Genomic DNA, 23,594 nt, shown 5'->3' on the forward strand with positions numbered 1-23,594 from the left:
TGTTCTAATAAAATACATCAGTGTTTATGAAGACCTGCCAGTTTACACGTAGCCCTAGCCCTGTCCCACAAACAGTAAAGAGACACATGTACACTTTTAGACGCACAGGGAGCTTTTTTCATTAGCCAGAATGAAACATCTGCTGAATGTCACCTCATGGAGTGATAGTGCAGGGAGGTTTGAGTGATTGGTACTCATCTCCTTTGAAGGTATCCAACAGATTGGTTAAAGTTACAGATTGAAAACTTCCTTGTTTGAAGGGTTTACATCAAGGCCTGACTGCCGCCCCCTGCCAGTTTTTTCCAAACAACTATATCCATAAAGATCCTTTCAAGTGCCATATGGTTTGGTTTTGACATGCTAGGCTGTACAGAGAGCTAAGATATATGTTGTGTGTTTACACATGATTGGTATTACATACAGTTTCAGAAATGCGGTTCTAGCATGTTGTCTCCCCGATGCCAACCTCCTGTATTTCCGATCTGTTGCCCTGCAGGAACAAAAATACTCATGGGGCCAATTTGTCACTTTTGGACTACAACTGGGTTTTTTATTTTTATTTTTATTTATTTTTTTATGGTTAGCAGGTGAATCACAGGCGAATGCTCATTCCTCTTCTATTGATATGTCTTAAATATGAGGGGAGTGTGAGTATTTGCCATGTTTCTGGGAAAGCCTTGATGTACATTCAGTGTAGGGCTCTACTCTTAAAGGTTGCTTCAGGTCGGGTAGACGTGCGCTACAACACTGCTGCGCACTTGCCACAGCTGGAGGGGTCGGGGGTCACTCGCTCTGCCATCAAAATGGCAGTGATTTATTGGCCATTTAAGTTTAATGACTGAATTCATCTGCTTTGTGTCCTGTCCAAGAATCTGTCAGAGTTCCTCGGATATTCTGGTTAGCTCAGACGAGGTTTCTCACTGTCGGTCTGGAATACTCCTACAACAGAACCATGCGACTCTTCACTGAAAAGCAACTGCTCTAACTTAAAGCCACTTAATGCAAGATCAGCATTTGAGACAAAGTAATTATCAAATACAAAGGGTTATTATGAACAAACATATCTATGCATATCCATGTTCCAAGTTTAATACTATTTATTTTTTCTTCATTTTCTGGAGGACACATTATTGTTGCATGCATGCCCATGCAAAAGTCACCACCATGATGCTAGAGTGTTGCTGGTAGCGTTAGGTGTTTTTAGTGATTCTATGTGGTTTGCTCTTGTCAAAAGTGTCTTAATGGAGAAGAATGAAATTTTTCCACTTTTTTAAATTTCCTGTAGGGCTTATATCAATCTGAATGCTTAGAAAATAACATTATGCTTGAGAAAAATCGGATATTGTATGACAAACATTTCCACAAGGAAACCCAGAAAAGGATGTAATCTCGAGAAGCATCACAGACATGAAAATACATGGTAGGTGTTTTAAGTTTACGCTCTTTAACTGTGGTACATTGTATAGACTTGTCTGCAGTCAGTGTTACATTTTTTTTCCCCCCTATTTTCACTTTCAGTGTTCACAGAAAAACTGCTTGTAGTTTAGAACGAACATGACAATTGTGAACATGTACAGTGGGGAGAACAAGTATTTGATACACTGCCGATTTTGCAGGTTTTCCTACTTACAAAGCATGTAGAGGTCTGTCATTTTTATCATAGGTACACTTCAACTGAGTGACAGAATCTAAAACAAAAATCCAGAAAAACACATTGTATGATTTTTTAAAATAATTAATTTGCATTTTATTGCATGACGTAAGTATTTGATCACCTACCAACCAGTAAGAATTCCGGCTCTCACAGACCTGTTAGTTTTTCTTTAAGAAGCCCTCCTGTTCTCCACTCATTACCTGTATTAACTGCACCTGTTTGAACTCGTTACCTGTATAAAAGACACCTGTCCACACACTCAATCAAACAGACTCCAACCTCTCCACAATGGCCAAGACCAGAGAGCTGTGTAAGGACATCAGTGATAAAATTGTAGACCCGCACAAGGCTGGGATGGGCTACAGGACAATAGGCAAGCAGCTTGGTGAGAAGGCAACAACTGTTGGCACAATTATTAGAAAATGGAAAGAGTTCAAGATGACGGTCAATCTCCCTCGGTCTGGGGCACCATGCAAGATCTCACCTCGTGGGGCATCAATGATCATGAGGAAGGTGAGGGATCAGCCCAGAACTACACGGCAGGACCTGGTCAATGACCTGAAGAGAGCTGGGACCACAGTCTCAAAGAAAACCATTAGTAACACACTACGCCGTCATGGATTAAAATCCTGCAGCGCACGCAAGGTCCCCCTGCTCAAGCCAGCGCATGTCCAGGCCCGTCTGAAGTTTGCCAATGACCATCTGGATGATCCAGAGGAGGAATGGGAGAAAGTCATGTGGTCTGATGATACAAAAATAGAGCTTTTTGGTCTAAACTCCACTCTGTGTTTGGAGGAAGAAGAAGGATGAGTACAACCCCAAGAACACCATCCCAACCGTGAAGCATGGAGGTGGAAACATCATTCTTTGGGGATGCTTTTCTGCAAAGGGGACAGGACGACTGCACCGTATTGAGGGGAGGATGGATGGGGCCATGTATCGCGAGATCTTGGCTAACAACCTCCTTCCCTCAGTAAGAGCATTGAAGATGGGTCGTGGCTGGGTCGTCCAGCATGACAACGACCCGAAACACACAGCCAGGGCAACTAAGAAGTGGCTCCGTAAGAAGCATCTCAAGGTCCTGGAGTGGCCTAGCCAGTCTCCAGACCTGAACCCAATAGAAAATCTTTGGAGGGAGCTGGAGTCCGTATTGCCCAGCGACAGCCCCGAAACCTGAAGGATCTGGAGAAGGTCTGTATGGAGGAGTGGGCCAAAATCCCTGCTGCAGTGTGTGCAAACCTGGTCAAGAACTACAGGAAACGTATGATCTCTGTAATTGCAAACAAAGGTTTCTGTACCAAATATTAAGTTTTGCTTTTCTGATGTTCAAATACTTATGTCATGCAATAAAATGCAAATTAATTACTTAAAAATCATACAATGTGATTTTCTGTATTTTTGTTTTAGATTCTGTCACTCACAGTTGAAGTGTACCTATGATAAAAATGACAGACTTCTACATGCTTTGTAAGTGGGAAAACCTGCAAAATCAGCAGTGTATCAAATACTTGTTCTCCCCACTGTATATGTAAATGACCCTTCACAACAGATAATGCTTTACAATGAACTCTTTTAGGGAGCTACATATGGCAATGTATCTGTTCAATAAAATTTAACTCGTTGTGACAACTAATCAATGCCACACCCATATCCATCAAAGTAGCAACTTTTCTCTATTTATGAAAATGACGAGACACACACAAGCCAGTGACATAAGTATGCAATTCCCAGTGAAAAGCATCCCTCTCGGTCTAAAATATAAACACTTCTAACAGGCTCACCATAGTGAATCAAGGTAAGACAAAAACACATTTTGGAAGAAGGATTAACAAAATTAACAAAAGGATAAATTTTGTTAATTTTGAACATAAAAAGTTACATAGTGCACCTTTAAGAAGCCCATTGGTTTTTTTTTTTCAGTGTTGAACATGTACAAATAATCCAAATATGACTTAGAGTTGCCACTTGCAAGGTGAGTGACTAATCACACTGGGTAAAGACTTCTTAAAAATTAAGTTAATATGCCACCTTCAAGGATGATGCAACCACATAATCAGGTTTCATGATGAACTCTTCTGCTTTTATTAAGGAATATTCTGGGTTAAGTAAAAGTTCAGTTTTGTCAACCGCATCTGTGCCATGATGCCATATACCACAGAAAATCATTTCAACTAGTCCCTTGGTGCTTTGACAGTTATGTATTTACAAGGACTGACTATCGTGCAAGCATACAACTGATGCTCTCAATAGAGCTTGTATTTAACCTGGAAAATTTTGGAAAACATTTTAATAATTTGATTAGTCTCAGAGTAAACCCAGTTGAAGGATTGCATTTTCTCAGCATCTGCCAGAAACCTACATATTTGAGTCTGATTTCCTCCTCTGAATTCCCTGATGGCTATGGAATATTTTCTGACAGATATGGCAGAAATTTCCCCCAATTCTCTCTCTGGATATTTGAGCTGTGCTTTTACTGGAACACCAGTTCTTGCATTTAGGGTAGTCTCTAATCTGGGCTTGGCTACAAGCCATTTCATTCCCCTCTGACACGGACCTGTGTGAGTGTGTGGAAGGGAGTGGTGTATGCATACAGGACTCGCCCCATACCTGAGTGAGTGATAGTGAAGTGTAATAGATTCTCTTTGTGAAGCACAGATCAAGAGCTGCTAGAGCACTGAACACTAGACAGAACTATGAATGAACCTATGAATACAGTGACCATGAAATTGAGTGTAAAATGCCACTCAAGAGAGAAATTGATTTTAAACAAATGCAAACTACATGAAAATCAAACAATACACCTTTTCCTAAATAACTTTAATTTTCTTTTCTTTTTTTTAATGCCTGTGTATGGAATGAATGTGGAAATGATTTAAAACCCAATGCCGCTGAAAATGTTGGTGGTCACTGTTGCATTCTATAGAATGATTATGAAATCAGTCGTTTTTGGTGACTTCCCCTCTGTGGGTCTGTGTTTGTGCACTGAATCTTTCTGGATGAGTAGTAGGAGTGTAAACTTCATTAGTTTTGTCCTTTCTTTGTTTCTGCTGAGTTTGCAGTGTTTCTAACAGGTGGCAGTGGAGCTCATATCTGTCTGTTTTTTTTCAATTAAAATCTGACGTGCAAACCACACTAACAAAAAACAAATGTCTCTTCTCATTACCTCCTACATCAGCTTCCCTCTTTTTAACTCGTTCTGTCCTGCTCTCTTCTGTCCTTTGGTCTTATTTGAGTATATCCACTTATTTCTTTCTCTGAGACTTCCTCCCACTCTTTCACCTTGCACTCAAGGTTTCCACTCAGACTAAACAGCCCTTACTGAGGTGTGTGTCCGTCTGAGTGTGTGTGTGTGTGTGTGTGAGAGAGAGAGAGAGAGAGAGAGAGAGAGAGAGAGAGAGAGAGAGAGAGAGAGAGAGAGAGAGAGAGAGAGAGAGAGAGAGAGAGAGAGAGAGAGAGAGAGAGAGAGAGAGAGAGAGAGAGAGAGAGAGAGAGAGAGAGAGAGAGAGAGAGAGAGAGAGAGAGAGAGAGAGAGAGGGAGAGAGGGAGAGAGAGAGAGAGAGAGAGAGAGAGAGAGAGAGAGAGAGAGAGAGAGAGAGTGCCTTTCTGCAGTTGCTGAGACATGCTATTTGGTGAAGGATTTCTGTCACTATGACCAAGATATGCAATCAGGCTGTCTTTATCTCATGTACAGTATTAAGACACGTTTTAACATCATAAATTCTCTTACTCTTGATCTTACTCCAAGTGACTTTCACTGTATGGTCAGTAACATGGGAGCTAAGTCCAGTGTTGCCAGATCTGGGAAGAAAAACAAGCAACCTAGTCTGACAATAAATCCCTTAAAATTGCCTCGCAAAAATAAGCCTACATAAGGGACCCCAGCTGTTAGTGCTTTCTATGGATGTGTATGCTATATGGATCAATGGGAATTGCTTGATTCGTTGATCTGATTTATTGTAGTATACATTTACAAACAATCAAAAATATGCCACAGTATGCTGGAAGTAAGCTCAAACACGGAAACGCATGCATGCCCATATTAATAAGCCCAAAATTACTTTAAGTGGACATGGGGTTAAGTGGACATGGCAACACGGGGAAGCCCCTTACACCTGTTATACGTGTAGTGACAGGCAGATGGCGCCAATGCAACTTACAGTAAACCAAATTAGTCAAGAGCTTTAAAAAATGGGCGCTAAATATAAGTTTTATTTATTATTAAAAAATTATTATTAAAAGAAGTGAAAGCACAGGCCTGTGAGATGATTTTAGTTTCATGAACCGAATGTCAAGTCTTAGAGGATTTTATGTACTGGGATGAGAGAAAGGGATCCTATTTGAAAGAAAATGCGAATGAAATTTCACAACTGCCTACGTGTGAAATTGCCACAAGAGGAAAAACGTGTTTGTATATGTATAGCCTATTGGGAAAATAAATCTCTTAATTTGAAATACGGAAATAAAACGACGAATATTCCACTTTTAACTCATCATTTTTATTGATTTAATATTTCTGTGTGAAATTGTTAATGGAAGCCGAAGAAGGGATGTCTTGTAAATTCGAACGGGTCTGTTGTGAAGTCTCGCGCGCTGGCCGGACTGACCGCGGCTCACATGTCCAGCGTGCGCTAGAAGCGAGTCCGTCGTTCCTGCGCGCGGGCGCGTGCACATGCACCAGTACGTGGTGATGGACACACACTCACACACTTACACATGTGATCACGCCCTCATTACCTTGCACTCTTTCCGTTTTCCAAGCAACCTTGCATATGACCGAGAAGCCCCAAAAAGGCGTCAGCGCTCCCGTCATGTGATGCCGATGATAGGCTATTCAAACTGGGATTACGCACAAACTGTAGACCGCTATGCCTCTGCACGTACGACCTATCATTACGCAGCGGATATTACTTATTATACATGATTAATTATTGATATTATAATATATTAATGTTGAAATGTAATAAAGGAATATATTAAGCCCTATAATTTGCCATATTCCATGCTGTTATTAAAGTAAATGGGGGAACATCAATAGGCTACTGAAATTCTTTTTTTTTTTCTCACTCAGTTATATTATTGTTATAACTATAGTAGTGTATAATGAAAATGTATTAAAAAGGCACCATATATATATATATATATATATATATATATATATATATATATATATATATATATATATATATATAATATTATTATTATTATTATTATTATTAATTATTTTTTTTTTCATTGGTGGTCTCTGACTTTTGGATCAAACTGTTACGCATGCAAATAAGGAATATGTACAGTCAGCCTTTATAAAAGCAAGCTCTTCAGGGTGATCATAAATGGGTTTATTTTGCTATAATGTGGGCTCACTATAGGCCTACATTGTCCCTCTTTTTATACAGCTACTTACAACATAAATAAACAAAATGTTTGAAGAATATATAAGGATAATTTAATCATTTTGAAACAATTTAAAGTATTTTATTACAACATACGCTGAACTATACGAGTGGCCAGTTATACTGCGTCTCTATGGACAACGGTCATTATTCAGAAATATTTGACCGATGAATGATGCAATTGAAAAATTAAAATCATTTATTTCAGAGAGCCATATAATGTATACAAACTTGCGATAAGAGGAATGACTGTTTGCTCATGCGATTAAACAGTAGCCGTAATACCGCTTTTATACAAAATATCTAAACATATTGATACCAGCACTCTGTAATCAGAGAGTGAGATCTCTCGTTTTACAGAAGCTCTTACAGTTATTATCAATAAGTCGATATCTGCGCATTGAACTTAACTGAGACACTGGACGGCACACTGACACCACTATAGCCACGCCCATCGCCAGTGACTTGTCCAATGGCATGAGTTTCAATCTCACTGCGGTGCAAAACTGACCGACTGCTGAAGCTGTTTCGTTAAAACCGGGGAACGGCGGCGTCCGTGATCATTCATAACGGCAAGGGAGAGAACTTTGAGAATCAAGCCGACAAATCAAACAGGAAGCGGAATAAAGCGGTGTTCATTCGTAGGGACTAGAAGTGCGCTTGGATATAGCATTCTCTCTTCGGCGTCTTTGTGTTCTCACTGGTATCACTGAATGGGCAATACTGAAAGTTTTATCAGCGAGTGAGTTTCTTATCCATTCTGCGTCCCTTTCCCAATGAACCCAACGCACTTGGAGACGGGTGGCAGGCTAAGCATGGGATTACTTTTGTGATGTGGATTGTAATAGCCTTGGAAGAAAAAATTGATCTACTTCTCAACAATGTGAGAGGACCTGCGTCCTGGATTCTCATATTTCTGGATATTCTGAAAATAATCGGCAACAGCTGAGAGACGTTATAACATATTTTCCGTGGGTCTCACGCTCTCTCAGGTGTCTGCATGCGTGTTGTGAGACCAACATGGGATTGTTGTTGCCCCTATAGGTCGGACCCTGTGTGAAGAAGCCTTTACTCATGTCTAACTTGCTTTCTGAGACCTTTACCAATGCGTTTGCTAAAGTCCGCCTATCATCGGATAGGGTTTTAAAAAGAGTTATTCGCCTTATATATTCAATCATGAACTTTGCCGTTCGCGTGCTCCAGTTATTTATTGTGACGCTTCTGTATTTTTCAGCTGTCAAGGTAAGTTTTATATCCCTATGCATGCATATAGAGTAAGACGCAGACGTATTGGTTGAATTTGAAATAGTGTTATTTCGAATGTAATGTCTGCGCCACTATATTGGACGTCCTTGTGTTTCCCCTTGCGAGGTCACTGACCATGTTTTGCCAAGCTCTTCAAAATTACGTGAACAAGCCAATCTGATCATCACACATTGAGCCATTTAACACTATAGACAGGTTACAACCGGGGGAATCCAGCGATATACGCAACCCAAGTTCATTCAACTATTTGGAAGTTTGTTGTCGATTTTGGTGAAGGCCCTATCATAGCCACCTTAGTGATATTATTACGCTTTAAAGGCGCAGCTACAGTATACAGTTCAGACGGACCGGCACCAACATATCCGTCTTCAGGAGACCACAATGTAGAGATATAGATCATTAGGTTGTGATTTCAGCCTATCTTCAGAAATTCTTCACCAAATACTCTTATTCTTGATGAAATTAATCGAGAAGTGCACGTGTCTCCATGGAGCTTCTGCAAAATCTGAAGTGTGTGATCTGACATGTTCACAAGTCTCTAATGCAGAGTTCAAGGCCGGTTTTGATTTGAGACTAGACTCGTGACAAAAGACTATCAAGGCCAAGTCTAAGTCAAGTCACAGATCTTTCAAGGCCAAGATTTAAGTCCCTTTTTAATATAGTTTTCTGCATACTACAGGTTAATGCCATAATTGTTAATATGTGCACAAGTAAAATTATTTAAAAAAAAAACGTTTAAATATACACACACACACACAAATAATCATTCTTTGTGAGAACTAACCTTATGTTTTTTTTGTTTTTTTTTAAGAACTTTGACTTTAAAATCATGAAATTAGGTAATTTGTTGCATCATCCTAAAACTTGAGTAATGATGCCGTGGTGAATAACTAGTCAAACCTGTTGGGACTCCTGATTATTGATTGTGAACATATGTATAACTGAACACATTCTTTAAATATTAATTTCTGTCAAAAATTTCTGTTGTTATTTTTTTTTTTACCACAGAGTGCCTACATACCCAGGGAGGGAGGCAAAAGCACATATGATGGTGAGTTTCTGCTTGAACTCAATGGTGTCATCCAGAGACTGGACACATACAGCGCCCTCTGGTGGATGGGTTAAGGAGGGCAATGCTGTGCCTTTAATCAAACTGATACTGTATAGCTTAGGATAAAATGTTGTATTTATTAGAAGCTCACGATCCAGTATGGTTTGTATTACATCTCCAATCTCTAAATCTCCAAGGGATAATTTGGATCGCGCATTGCCAAACCGCTCATTGCTCAATACCGCTCATTGCTCAATCTCTGTTAAACCAAGAGAACCAGACTACACATTATTAAATTACAATACATTTGTGCTTTTCTTCTTCATGTAAAAATAGAGACTCAAACAGCTGTGCAGAATAAACACACAGGCTACTTTGGGGTCTTTTTTTTTTTTTTTAAGTAGGTCGAGTGCAACCCAAGGAAGTACATGATTTAAATGGACACCCCTGTCAGTCACAAATTCCTAGAAGGGCTCCCTGATATTCAAACAGTGTTTGCCATGAAAAAATTGTGCAACTCTTGGCCAAAAAGGTCCAATGTTTTTGGCAAACAAACAACCAAGTAACTGATTTTCCTCTTTTTTCTCTTACTTGCAGTGGTGCCATTCATGGAGGTGTATAACAAGTCACTTTGTCGTCCTCGGGAGGTGCTGGTGGAAATTCAACAGGAATACCCTGATGACATAGAGCATATCTTCATACCGTCCTGTGTGGTTCTCACCCGCTGTGCTGGGTGCTGCAATGATGAGATGATGGAATGCACCCCCACCGTCACATACAACATTACCTTGGAGGTCAGAGACCCCTAACTTCCAGACTGTTGCTCTCTTTTTCTCTCCCTTTTCTCCCACTATCTGTCTGAATCTTGTTAAGTCTACTTTTTGGAAACCCTACACTCCTCTACTGTCTCCCACACTCAAACCCCTTATCTCTCTCTTTTTGGCCAAGCTAGCAGGGTTTCTTCTGAATGAGAGTAGCCAATTTTTAGGTAGTGATGAATGTAGCTTTTACTTAAAGGGATAGTTCACCCAAAAATGAAAATTGTCATCATTTACTCACCATTTATAAGTTTCTTTTCTTCTGTTAAACACAAAAGAAGATATTTTAAAGAATGTTGGTAAGGAGACAGTTGACGGTAGCCATTGATTTCCATACTATGGAAGTCAATGGCTACTGTCAACTGTCTGATTACCAACATTCTTTTAAAATATCTTCTTTTGTGATAACAAAAGTTACATTTTTTAGCGAACTGTCCCTTTAACAATAACACTGCCTTATATGTCTATGATGTGGTGTTTTAATGTTTGTTATTGCTTTTTTCTGTAGATTAAAAGATTGAAACCACTCCGTCATCAAGGTGACTTTTTCATGAGTTTTGCAGAACACAGTGAATGCCAGTGTCGGTAAGAATCCTCATTTCTACTCTCATACATACATACAGCTACCTAAATGTGGACGAATAATTTCTTACCCATGAAAGAAAACCTTTTCCATTTAAAAGAAAAAAGAGTTTTATTTATTTTTTTACTTTTGAAGACTTTACTATAAGGACGCTTGTCCCTAGAGGAAGGCTGTCAGATTCAGCTAACTTTTGGGGACACTTCTTTATGCCATCTATTGTCTGCTCTATAATTGTATTTCTAGCTGTAATTATATTATCTATTAGCTAGGGGTGTTAGTGGATGTTCGTCTGTTCTGTTTTGTGCTCACAACAAACACGTTCACTTAGGTAATGTCTCGCTCTTTTTGTTGCTCTTTCAGGCCGAAAAAAAATCTTCCAGAGAAAAGAGAAAAGTGAGTGACATTGTTCTTGTGTTTGTGTGTATGAGTGTGTGTGTGTATGTGTGTGCTTTTGCTCTCGCATTATTTTGTCATTTTACCCTCCATCATTCTTGCATTCATTCTTGTTTCCTAATCTCTCTGCCTTTATCTCAGTCACTCTTATCTCCAGCTAGGTGTATTCCTTCTTGTTTTCCTTTTCTCCCTGATCCTTTCATCTAAGCTCGTTGCTTTTCATGTTACATAAAGCCATAAAATCTGATTGTGAGAGAACAGTGGAACTCCTCACTGTTGTTTTTAAATACATGGTATGAGGTAACAGGTGATTTAGATCTTGAAAATCGTTAGTTGCCCCATTGTCAAACTAAAGCTAAGCTAAAACTAGGACTGGGCGATGTAATGTATGCATGATATCTTTGCTGGCAATATAAATTCAAACAACATTGTAAATATCTCATGACAATCAGTGAATTTTGTGATCACTTCTGATTCAACAATTTGTTTATCACTCAAAAGTATACAAATGAATATGTCTTATTATACATATACAGTGCTATGCATAAGTTTAGACACCCATGCTAAAGTTGACTAAAAAGAGGAATAAAAAATCATCTTTTGGAAATTGAACTTAATGCCTTAATTTAAAAAATTAGGAAAAATCCAACCTTTAAGGACACCAATTTTCTTTGTGAATGAATAATGTATCGTAAATAAATAAATGTTCTTCCTTAAAATACAGGGTGCATAAGTTTGGACACCCCTATGTTAAATTCCCATAGAGGCAGGCAGATTTTTATTTTTAAGTATTTTTTTTAAAAAATTTTTTAGGATACTATGCATCCTGATAAAGTTCCCTTGGCCTTTGGAATTAAAATAGCCCCACATCATCACTTAGCCTTCACCATACCAAGAGATTGGCATGGAGTACTTTCCATAAGATCATCTCTCAATGCAAATCAAACTAGCTATTAGGCTAACTGAAATTAAACCATGCCAATCTCTAGGTATGGTGAAGGCTATGTGATGATGTGGGGCTATTTTAATTCCAAAGGCCAAGGGAACTTTATCAGGATGTATAGTATCCTGGATCCATGAAGTAACTGGCCTTTAAAAATAAAAATCTGCCTGCCTCTATGGGAATTTAACATAGGGGTGTCCAAACTTATGCACCCTGTATTTTAAGGAAGAACATTTATTTATTTACGAAAATTGGTGTCCTTAAAGGTTGGATTTTTCCTAATTTTTAAATTAAGGCATTAAGTTCAATTTCCAAAAGATGATTTTTTATTCCTTTTTTTAGTCAACTTTAGCATGGGTGTCTAAACTTATGCATAGCACTGTACATACTTTCTAAATGTTTTTCATTTAGTGAAATAAAAAACAACACTTTTTTAAAAAAGCCTTTTTAAGCTATATTGCCCAGCCCTAGCACAAGACCAGAACTACTGCTTTTGTTAATCCAGCCTTCTTCAGATGAACTGAGATACTCTCTGACCCTTACACCATTATCTGATCTCACTTCCTTTTTGAAGTCTTCATGTCGTCGCACGTTGCTCTCTCAAGTGTAAATTCAGCCCCTCAGGTGTGTGGAGAGCTGCGTGAACAGGTGTGCGAGTTTCGCCCTCTAGTTCAATGCCCTCGCCCTACATTCATCCTACCGTCAGCTAAGCTCTGCTTTATGATTTGAGGTTCATTGAGGTAACAGAGATTTGTCATCTCTGAAGTGTTTTTACGTCCGGCGATAAGATAATGTTTTCAGCATTTGTTTATGAGCCCGTTTCCACTCCTCAGAGATACTGCAGCGGTCAGTCAACCCCCTCTCCGATGCCTCCCTCTCACCAGAGAATGTGGGCCGAAGTGTTTGAAAGTTTACTGAAGTTGAGGGTGTTGATCTTGTGGCTGATGTGTTATGGGTCAGAGGTTATCTCTAGGGGTTTAAAAAGTTTAAATGCTTTCTGGTTCTGGTAAACAAGTGGCCCAGAGGCTGTTCTACGACAGAGCACCGTGCAATAAAGATTGAATCTGATCTATGAAAAGAATGAATGTAATCGTAGAGAATAACCAGCCTGATTTGTCAGCTGTGTATAGCAGCAAATTCAACTTTATAGTCATGACGTTCTTTTTAAAGAGCTTCAACGTCCTATCGTTTGTAAGAGACGCCTATGAAATGATTTATTAAATTAAATATTTTCAAATATTTTTTGTGAATATTGCATATGTCGGCCACCCTGTTCTCTGCTTATTTTTATAGAGCATTGAAAACCCCATGTTGGTCAACCACTAATGCAAATAACCTTAAAGAGATCAGTTTGTAGCACATCAGTTTGTACTCTGATTGCGAGATAGGGGAAAGTTCACATTCTTGCTGCCTGACGTGTCTGACGTGATATGCCAGGATTCTCAGCTATCTGAAAGATAAATGTACGTGTGTGTCGCTAATACTGAGTGTTGATTTGCTGATTGATCAGTATTGTCATTATAATGAAAGAGAACTTTTGACGGTTTCCGTTAGACTTCACTAACATAAAAGAGTCAAATCTCGCCAGTAGACTTTGAGCTTTCAGCTTTGGCTCAGTTTGAATCAGTTTGTCTGTGTTTCGCACCAGCCAGGAATCCTGCTAACATTAGTGATGCTTTTGAAGATTTAAAGCCTTGTTTATTTATTGAAACTTCTTCGTGAGAGAGATTCTGAAGTATTGGCGAATTTTCCCAGAGCCTGGCTGGCTTTTTATTTAAAATTCATGTCTCACGCCCCTGGAGTTTGCTGTCGTGTCAGGCACTAATACAAGAATAAGAAGAGAAAGATGTGTTTTAGTGGGACATGTTTACTGATGTTTCCATCTGGATCATTTTAGCACTACGTTCACTGCAATCTGACTGTGTGGATGATCTTTTGCAACAACTCCGATTCAGTTTTTGTTTTTCGATGTTCTTCTTTGTTTGTCATGTTCCCTTTTCCAGAAAACCCCGGAAGGGCAAAGGCCAAAAGCGAAAGAGAAAGAAAAACCGTGAAAAAAAGCGGGATTTGTACGTCACCTCTGCGTTCGCCTCCTCTCACCTGCACCTGAGTGTGGCACTCTTGGTCGTCAAATTAATTTGGGAGGAGATTTTATGCCTCCTTTAATCAGTGTATTTCTGTCGGACGGTGTTAATTGCCATTAATCCATCAACTCCTCTGCCACTTAATTAAAACTGACCATGCCACAAAACCACATGCTCGATCTCTGCTCTCACAGAGCTTGCCTTACTAATGCAGATGCACATGCTAAAACTATTAACATAAACAACGTTTGGCCAAATTGTTTATGAATTGTTTTTGTGAAAGGTACAAACCAGTAGAGTGCAACAGTGACTGTCCACTTTTATAGTCAGAATTGTTTTCCCATTCAGTCTCCTTGGGCATCTTCCGTAAAGCGTTCTAAGCCTTTAACCAAACCATTCAACTCCAAGATGAATCATAGGAATACAACCTTTGATTTGAACAAAGCAAGTATTTGGAAAAAAGTAGTCTCTTATGAGAGAATCTACTATTCATTCCATGCAGCGTTGTGAATGATGTAATCCAAACAAGAGCCACAATACACTAACAAGTCTGACAAGTCATTAATTGTAGGCATAAAGCAAAATGTATACAGACGATACAATTTGACATGAGGTTTTTATTGCAAAGTAATGACATATATTGGTTGTGGGAATGAAAACTCCTTGGATTTTGTCATTAGAAGTGCTTTATGGGAATGGACAGTCAGTGGCCTCAGAAGCAAACGAGCAAAATGAGATTTGTTCTCATTTCCAAGGTTGGTTCTCACGTTCTCTCTTGCTTAATGATTGTGAGTAGTGCAGCACTTCATGGTAATTCACTGAAAAATTGCAAAAGCACCATCGCTTAACTTCCTCTGAGCTCATGGTAGGTCTGTCTGTTTTTCAATGGGGGAAATGAATGGGATTTCTATTTCTGGAGCCGTACAGTTGCGCTCTATAGTTTGTGCCACAGGACCTAATAAATAAATCAAGCTCTATGATTGGAGGAGGTGAGCAGTGGGGAGGTAGCCGACATAAAAACTCACCTGACCCACTCCGCATGGCTTTCTGTTGATGGTACTAATTTGTCACAATAATTCTGTTGGAATCATAACCTTGTTTGTGCCGCTTCCTGTTTTTGGGATGTGAATTATTGTTCTCACATTTTTTCATTGTATTATGACCATCATCCTCACATTGTTCTGTCCTCTCTAACTTATGAGAAGGATTGTGTGAGGTGTTTTTTTTATTTATTAATTGCTGTGAGTTTTGTTTTGTCATGCTGAGTGAGCTCTGCACACAGCATTACAAAAGTCAAACAGCCTGTTTACTTTGGTGTTTCTCCCAGTAATTGGAAAGTGAAATGTATTTCAAAGAAATGCGTACATGAGGACAGTCTGCTCCTGTGAGACTGATGCTTTTGAGGTCAGTATTTTTCTGAGGGCTGGGGTTTGGGTTTTCATATTAAAATAAATAAATAAATAAATTAGATTTAAGGCCTGTCGAGACAAAGAACATGAAAGTATGTTTTTGTTTGCACCACAACTATTCACATTGAATTTATGACATTCTCTGAGAAGATTTGGATTTCAAGTTTGGATGTAAAATCTTATTGTGACTTAATACTAAGAACATCATTGAGAAGTGGTGCTCATGTAGGTATAAATCTGACATTTCCCTAACACAGTCCTTTTTCCTCACAATATTCCTGTCCTTTTTTTCCTGTCAAGAAAGTGGCCAAAGCACATAAATGGGTAAACTATAAGTCTTGTGCATGTTTTTCATGCCAATTGTTCTTTTTACAGGCCTTTACCCTGTTGTGATTTTAAAGTCAGGTCAGGGTTAAATGTAGAATTTAGAATGTGGTTTTGATAAGCCTGTCCTCAGAGCAATATTGGCTTCAAACAAGGTCAGTTGGCACAAATGCGTGTGAATCTTCCTCATGGAGTCCATCATTTCGTACTGTACATGTGTCCTGATGACCCTGATCCAACACTACAAGAAGCAATAAACTGAAACACTGGATTCTTATGCACTGTTCTCTCTCTGCCTTTTATTACAGTATGCTTTTCTAAAATGGAAAGAGTGAAAAGTTTTTATTGTTTTCTTGCATCAACTGAGCTTGCAGGTGCATGGCCACATCCTGCCTATAACTTCAGCTATTTACACTCTACAAAACCCCCTCGGACCCTCAGAAGGGGCGAAACCGTGGTACCAAACCAGGGTGGCTCAAAAAGTGTACTGCTTGACTCACTGAGTGCCTGTGTGTGTATGTTTGGGTGAAAGTGTTTAATAATGGCCATTACTATGTGTCAGCAGTAATCTCCCCCAATCCTTCTCCTTTTCTCTCATTCTCTCGCTCTTCAGTAGTCAGTGTGAGCCTTGCTGTTCTACATGCCCTGAAAGGAGAAGAAGGTTGTTTGTTCAAGACCCCGAGACGTGTCAGTGCTCCTGTAAACACTCTGAAGCCGACTGCAGGTCTAGACAACTAGAACTCAACGAAAGGACCTGCAGGTGTGTTTGTAAATCTACACTTTTTTGTGTGTATCTACACATGTTAGTGCAAGACTGGCCTTCCTGTTTTTGTATTGTCATAAACATCCCTTGACAAAAGATGGGTTTAAAGCAATAGTTCAGTCAGAGATCAAGTGAATTCTGTCATCATTTACTCATCGTTACATTGTATCAAACCCTATGACATTTTTATGACAACCTGCCCTTTTCCCTTGAAAGTGTTGGTTGCTGCTTCTTTAAATATAAGCTTCGTCTCAGATCTTTCTCCTAATCAACTGAAAGATATGTTGATATATTGAAAGAGTGTAAAATGATTTGGTCTGGTAAACGTTGCATCTTGGTAATTCAGAGTACAGTTTGAGACATTGATGCATCTGTTCTGAAAATGTAGGAGACATATGTAAGATACTCTATTTGTCAGAAGGAGCCTTTGTTTGGTTTAATCTTCTTCCTGTCTAGGACAAAACAATTGAGATGTTATAGAGATTTCATTTATGATTTTTCTACTTACTTTCCCAGATGTGACAAACCAAGGAGGTGAACCAAACAGATTTCAGAATGGACTCTGACATGAAGGAATATTTCTCCAATAATTCACAGCACTTTGAACTTTCAGCTTTGAACTTTGGTCTCATTTTTCCATCACGGAGATATTGAGAGAATGAAGTGAAGGGGTTGGGAGAGGTGGGGGGTTAATAGTCAATGAAATGCTCTGTCTGTATATTTTCATGATTTTCATGTGTGTATTAAGCGAACCGAGAGACTGAAATCACAGGATTTGATTTGCTGCTAAAGGGTCTTCGCAAAAGACCTACGTAAACGTTTCTGATCTTGGCTGGCGTGCGTAAAGTCGTACTCAAAGTCGTACTCAGCGAAACACATCACTGGATTTGGGTCTGCTGTGCAGTTTTTCATGTGAATCTAAATGTAAACGAGCGCAAACAAAACATTTGGAGGACTGCAAAACTGCGTCAGCGTCCACTACACGCTGTGGAATCATTCCTCCAAGTACGTGAACACTGAGCACAATGCGTGTGTTTTTAGAGATGGACAAATGACTGGAGTTTTGATGGTAGACCGAACTGATTCTGCCGTTGGAATGTCACACAGTGATGCCATGGAAACCTGCTGGCCACTGTGGTAAATGTTTGCACCAGAGCTCTGACCTTGACGAGGCAAACTCAAGAGGATTTTGGTCATATTCACTCCTTAAAGGGATATTCATTCTTTGACATGTTTGGAAACCACTTTGAATAGATTGTGTGATTAGATTCCATGCTTTCACACTACTGGGGATTTAAAGGGATAGTTCACCCAAAAATGAAAATTCTGTCATTATTTACTCACCCTAATGTCGTTCCAAACCATTAAGACTATCGTTCATCTTCGGAACACAAATTAAGATCTTTCTGTCCCTCCATTGACAGCTACGCAACTGACCCTTTGACGCTTCAAAAAGTTCTTAAAGAGATCGTAAAACGAATCCATATGAATCGAGCGGTTTAGTTCAAATTTTCTGAAGAGTTTCAAGTGCTTTATTTGATGAACAGATTTAATTTAGTCTTTTATTCACATTTAAACATTGTGGAGGGACAGAAAGCTCTCAGATTTCATCAAAAAGATATTCATTTGTGTTCCGAAGATGAACGAAAATCTTACGGGTTTGGAACGACATGAGGGCGAATAAATGATGACAAAATGTAAATCTTTGGGTGAACTATCCCTTTAAGATGACAATTCTGTGCTAGGTATTTTGTTGTCGTCCAGCTAGTCTTGGAATTTTAGTCCAAATCTATTCCCCCAAACAAATCAGTAATTTATGATTATTATTATTATTTTTTTAGAATATTTTCAGTATTCTATCTCTTTGTATTTAATTTGACCTATTTATGTGCAGTGTTATGTTAAGATGGATCTTCTTGTCCTTTTTTCGTCTGCAAAGCTCCATGGCTGTCTGGAGAAAAAAAAGCTTTTCATCCTGTTTTATTTTCCGTAGATGAACAGAGAAACATTCCTATAACTGATCAGTGAGTTATGTTGCCAACTGCCTTGACTTTGCCGCCTTACTGCAGATGTGTGTGTGTGCCGTGTGATCTCTAACAACTGTGTAAATGTGATTTCGTGTGTATACGAGGCTAGTGTTTGTGTGCGTGTATGTGTGAGTACGTTTGGCGAAACCGTCCTGACGAAACCGTCTTGATGTCAGTGTGACATACGTATTGAATAACAATATAGCAGCCAAATGTAAATATAGGCCAAACTCATGTCACCATTTACTTCTACTATAATAAGATCTAACAAGCTGAAACAGTATGCTCAAATGTGGTCTGGTTTGATTGGAGTTTTACAGTTTAAACATTATTTATTTACTCTATGTAAATATTTGGATATTAACATCTTTTTGTGTCTGTGTAATGTAGTACAGCATATTTATTTTCAAATTATATTGCCCTTTTTCTATAAAATTTTGTTTGAAAACTTTCACAGTTTTGATGCGTCTGTACTGTACGATAACGTGAAAACACTTCAAGATCATAATCTTGATTCATTTTTGATTCCAGAAGCATCATTGCCATTCAGGAGCATGTATGATATTAATTCTTGGAAACTTTTGACTTTTACTTTTTGGGGACTAATCGGCTTCTGCAAATAATTTGGTTTAACCTGAAAACTGTCATCAAAGAATTGGTCCCAAAAAAAAAACAGGTGTATGATGCTCCTGCATGTCTCGATTGTATCCATACCGTATTGCATTGGCCACATCCCATTTCTCAGCATTTTCGGCTTCCTGTTGTTGGGTTTAACATCAGGAAACTTTTCAATGACGCTGTTCTAAATCTCTGAAACAACGTTAAATTGTATTCATGTACAATTTTACATTTATCTTTTACTATAGTTCACTCCATCTCTGCACAAACAGTATTGCCGGCATTCCTGGAATAATTCCTAAATTTCATGAAACATGCTTTAACATTTTTCTAACAACTTTATGCACCTTAAAAAAGTGTTATTTAAAATGCATATCAGTGTTAGGCCTTAAAACAATGCTTGATTTTTGTATTATTTGTTTTAGATGTTGCCTAGAGTTGCATCACTTACAGATTCCACTTTAAAGCGATATTTTTGTCCAGAATGTGTCCTCCACGTGGTAGTTCATCCTCGGAGCACATTACGTAGGAATGTTTTGGTTTGTTAAACTATAAAACATACAAATGTTAAACTAGCCATTACCATTCCAGACACTTCCCATATGTCTTGCTAAACCTGAGCCCACTGGTCCATGTGATCATCAGAAAGGCAGCCATCAGTAGATCAGTGTTAATGAGGCTTAGGTTTAAGAGTAGTTTGTGGAACTTTGCGTGTTTGTTTTGAAACAGCTGATTTTAGCCTGAGCGGCGCTCCCCTAACACTAGATTAGCCAATATGTTTGACATAATATGACCACGTGAAGCACTTAAGAGCAGCAGCTTAACACTACCTATGAAATATAAGATAATCCTCATGCCACTCTCCCCCCATCTGCACAGGCCCCTCAGCTGCTTAAATACCCCAGGAATGTTGTAAGTGACTTAATCTTTGATTAGAGGAGGAATTTTGGGGTGGCAGGTTCTCGTCTCCGGTGCAAATCATCATGGTGTTGGATCTGCCAGTGAACTTTACCCCATCAGTTTAACTTAGAGTTAAATAGCATGAACCGGGAAGGTTGTAGGTTTAAATCCCAGATATTTCATGAATTTCTGCCAGGAAATGGCCATGTTTCCTTGACTTGTAACTGATATAATTGACTGGATACTCCACTAATTTAGCCCATTTGCATGTCCTCGTTCATCACTGACTGCTATTTTTGAAGGTTTATTCAGAATCAGATTCCACCTAAATCTTGCCTTAATTGAAATTAAAATAATGTATTGTCTATGTACTTTCTGGTAATGTGCAACATTTGTGTTTCCCCTCAATTTCCATTCAGCCTTATGCAGTGAAATTTCCCCCTTTTAAATTTTTCACCCAGTGTGTCAGTATTTAAAGGGATAGTTCACCCCAAAAAATGTAATTCTGTCACCCTCAAGTTGTTCCAAACCTGTATGAATTTCTTTAGTCTCCTGAACACAAAAGAAAATATTTTGAAGAATGTCAGTAACCAAACAGTTGATGGTCCCCATTGACATCCATAGTATCCCCCCCATATTCTTCAAAATATTTTCTTTTGTGTTCAGCAGAAGAAATTCATACAGGTTTGGAAAATCCCTTTCAGTATAATAAACGTATGTTCTGTGGTGTGGTGTAACTTGTGCTCTTTCATATGCAGTGCTTCCATTACTAATCCACTATCAGTTCAAGTTATATGAACTCTAAACTTACTGTGACAGGGTTGAAATCATTTTGGAAGTAACTTTGCAAGGTTGTAACCACCTCTTGTGCACATACAAATCTGCACAATGCAGAAATGCATCTATTAGGCTTTGTTTCCTGAGAATGAGCGTAGATGTGGGATCAGATCCATTGGGACATATAAATCAGAGAGGCACAGTGCTGAGTCTTGAGTTCTTGACATTGATTTTATTGTTTATCAAGCGGTCATAAATTGGTGCCATGTGTAATTGTCATGTTGCTGAAAATAAACTGGAATTTACCCTCATTTCCAACAGTGTGGCGTGACCAAGGTCTGCGTCTTTAAAAATCAGAGGCAGTCCACACCCTGCTGTAGAGACGTGCACTCTGTCAGGAACATACAATTGTCCAATGGCATCATTACTCATCTGTCCACGTCTCACACCTGTGTGTGAGAGCATCAGATTAGGTGCGTGCTCACCTACACATGCTGCATTTGCATGTGCAACCACCATTTAGTCATCAATCTTATAAAACACGGCTATATTTAACATTTTGTTGGCATCACTTAGGTTATGGAAATGTCTTTGAAGAAAAAGAACATGAGTGGGAATGAATAAACTACCCATTTGAAATTTCCTTGCCAGTCTTTATGATGAAAAACTTTGTGGTTTAAATGTATAAAAGTGGCTATGCTTGCATACTTTAGAGTCAAATGCACGTGTTACGGATTGTTCTCTGACAGACTGCATCTAATTCACTTAAGTTTGCTTACAGATTATATAGGGTTTGTAAAGAGATGTGATGACATTTTGAATTAGATGGTCCCTTTGTTGAGAAATTAGCTTTGATCCTTGTGACTAACAAAACACTTTTTCAATGTGAAGAGTTTGGCAAACTCAAACAGGAATCAAAGTGGTTTTATAACGAGGAAACTCAATGTTTTTCCTGAAGTGGAGTCACCTTTGAGCGGTAGACGTCAGGGATCACAGTATATGTGTGTGTTCTGTTATTTAATACATATGCAAGAGTTCTATACTTTTCTGTCCTGCAAAGACGAGTCAGAAATTAACCAGGGCTTGGGGTTTGGGGGGGAAACTCAGATATTTCAAATGCGATGATAGCATTATCTGTTAACTAACTTTCTAGAATCTAATTCTGTGTAATTATGAGTTTGTATTCACTGTCATAGAAGCAAGTAATGGATTATTCGGCAGTCTGAGTCAAAAGAGCCCATGTCTCAATTCTATCCTGGTTCAGAGATATGGCCGGTTCAATTTATTATATTATGTTAGGGTAGTCTAAATGGTTGCCAGGATGTGGCTATATTATTGCGAGGGTGATATTTAAAAAGTTCTTGGCAGTCTGAGTCCAAAGGGCCCACCCCCATGTCTCTACAATGTTCTGATCCAGAGATATCCATCTCATTCTTTTTCAGTGAAAGTCTATGGAGTGGTATCTATAGGGAGCTGTATGTGGTTTCTAGGGCGTGGTTAATATGAAATGTGACCATTTATCGGTACATACATACAACATTGTGATGCAGAGTTATGATGTCACAAAGTTCTGTCCAATGTTAAGTCTTTGGGATTTTCCCCCCGATTTTTCCCGCATAAACCTCGCTGTGGTCATGACAATCAATGCGAGTCTCGTTTTCTTATGCATAGAAATAAAAATATAACAATACAAAAGTAACATTCCCGATGTGTGATACATTGGTTCCCACATATCCGATTCCTGTGTAAATATGCTTATGCCACATTAAAAAGCTCTTTTGTCTGGGGGATGAACCGCGGCAAAAAAAATATCAATACTTCAATCACTGAATCATACAATGAGTCAAAGAATGAGTCACACACTAAGGCTTTTCACTGTGCTTTACACTGGGTTTTAATGTTTCAGTGTTTTCACTGTGCTTTACACTGGGGTTTAATGTCTTTCAAACCTGGATTTCAAAACCAGGTTAATCCATGGGCAATTATGAAAGTGGGTTGGTTTTCTCCTCCGACCTCCCAATTTTGTTTAAGAAGATAATTATTATGCATTAAGCTGATGTCAGAGAGGGAGTTTTGGTCAAATGTGATGTAGGAATGGAACATATCTGTGAAATGACTCCAGTGTGGAGAGAAGCCTAGGACTGATCATCTCTATGTGTGTCAGTTTTAGCGTTAAGTATGTTGGACTAGTCATGCTTCTTTTCCCTGGATCTGTCCTCTGAACCTCCCTCCTTCCCCATCTTTCTTACACCAAAGATAAACATGCAGTTTTTCTTAGATCACACAATTTTGGAAAAGTATAAACAACCATTGCACACTCAATCAAAATCTGCAAGACTAAACACACAGTCATCCAAACACACAAAGACAAATTCTCTCATTTGCATTGAAATAAACACTCTGGAATTCTCTTGCATCCCTCTATATATACTTTTTGGATCTCTGTGATTTTTTTGACTTTATACAATGCAAATGTGAGTCTTTGCTGGGAATCCTCTTGGCTTTTTACTTGGAATTGTAAACTCAGTGTCATAAAGCCCTGGGTTATTTTAGGGTGTGTTCACACTTGGCATGTTTGGTTAGATTAGAATGAA

The 23,594-nt window shown here is 38.8% G+C and overlaps 1 protein-coding gene across 4 annotated transcripts; it reads left to right on the forward strand.

The window, feature by feature from the left end:
• The first annotated feature begins 7,536 nt into the window (after positions 1 to 7,536).
• Positions 7,537 to 19,157, forward strand: vegfab (vascular endothelial growth factor Ab). 4 transcript variants are annotated; one of them, XM_079869477.1, is made up of 8 exons: positions 7,537 to 8,286; positions 9,319 to 9,361; positions 9,959 to 10,155; positions 10,688 to 10,764; positions 11,123 to 11,155; positions 14,102 to 14,167; positions 16,529 to 16,675; positions 17,195 to 19,157. In XM_079869477.1, the coding sequence occupies exons 1-8, from the start codon at positions 8,119 to 8,121 to the stop codon at positions 17,214 to 17,216; spliced, it is 753 nt and encodes a 250-aa protein (XP_079725603.1). In that variant the 5' UTR covers positions 7,537 to 8,118; the 3' UTR covers positions 17,217 to 19,157. The 4 variants fall into 4 exon arrangements, with proteins under 4 accessions (XP_079725603.1, XP_079725604.1, XP_079725605.1 ...); XM_079869478.1 differs by having other exon boundaries at positions 16,532 to 16,675; XM_079869479.1 differs by lacking the exon at positions 14,102 to 14,167.
• Positions 19,158 to 23,594: the final 4,437 nt, after the last annotated feature.

The sequence above is a fragment of the Squalius cephalus genome, assembly GCF_949319135.1.
Source record: "Squalius cephalus genome assembly, chromosome: 4".
NCBI lineage: Eukaryota > Metazoa > Chordata > Actinopteri > Cypriniformes > Leuciscidae > Squalius > Squalius cephalus.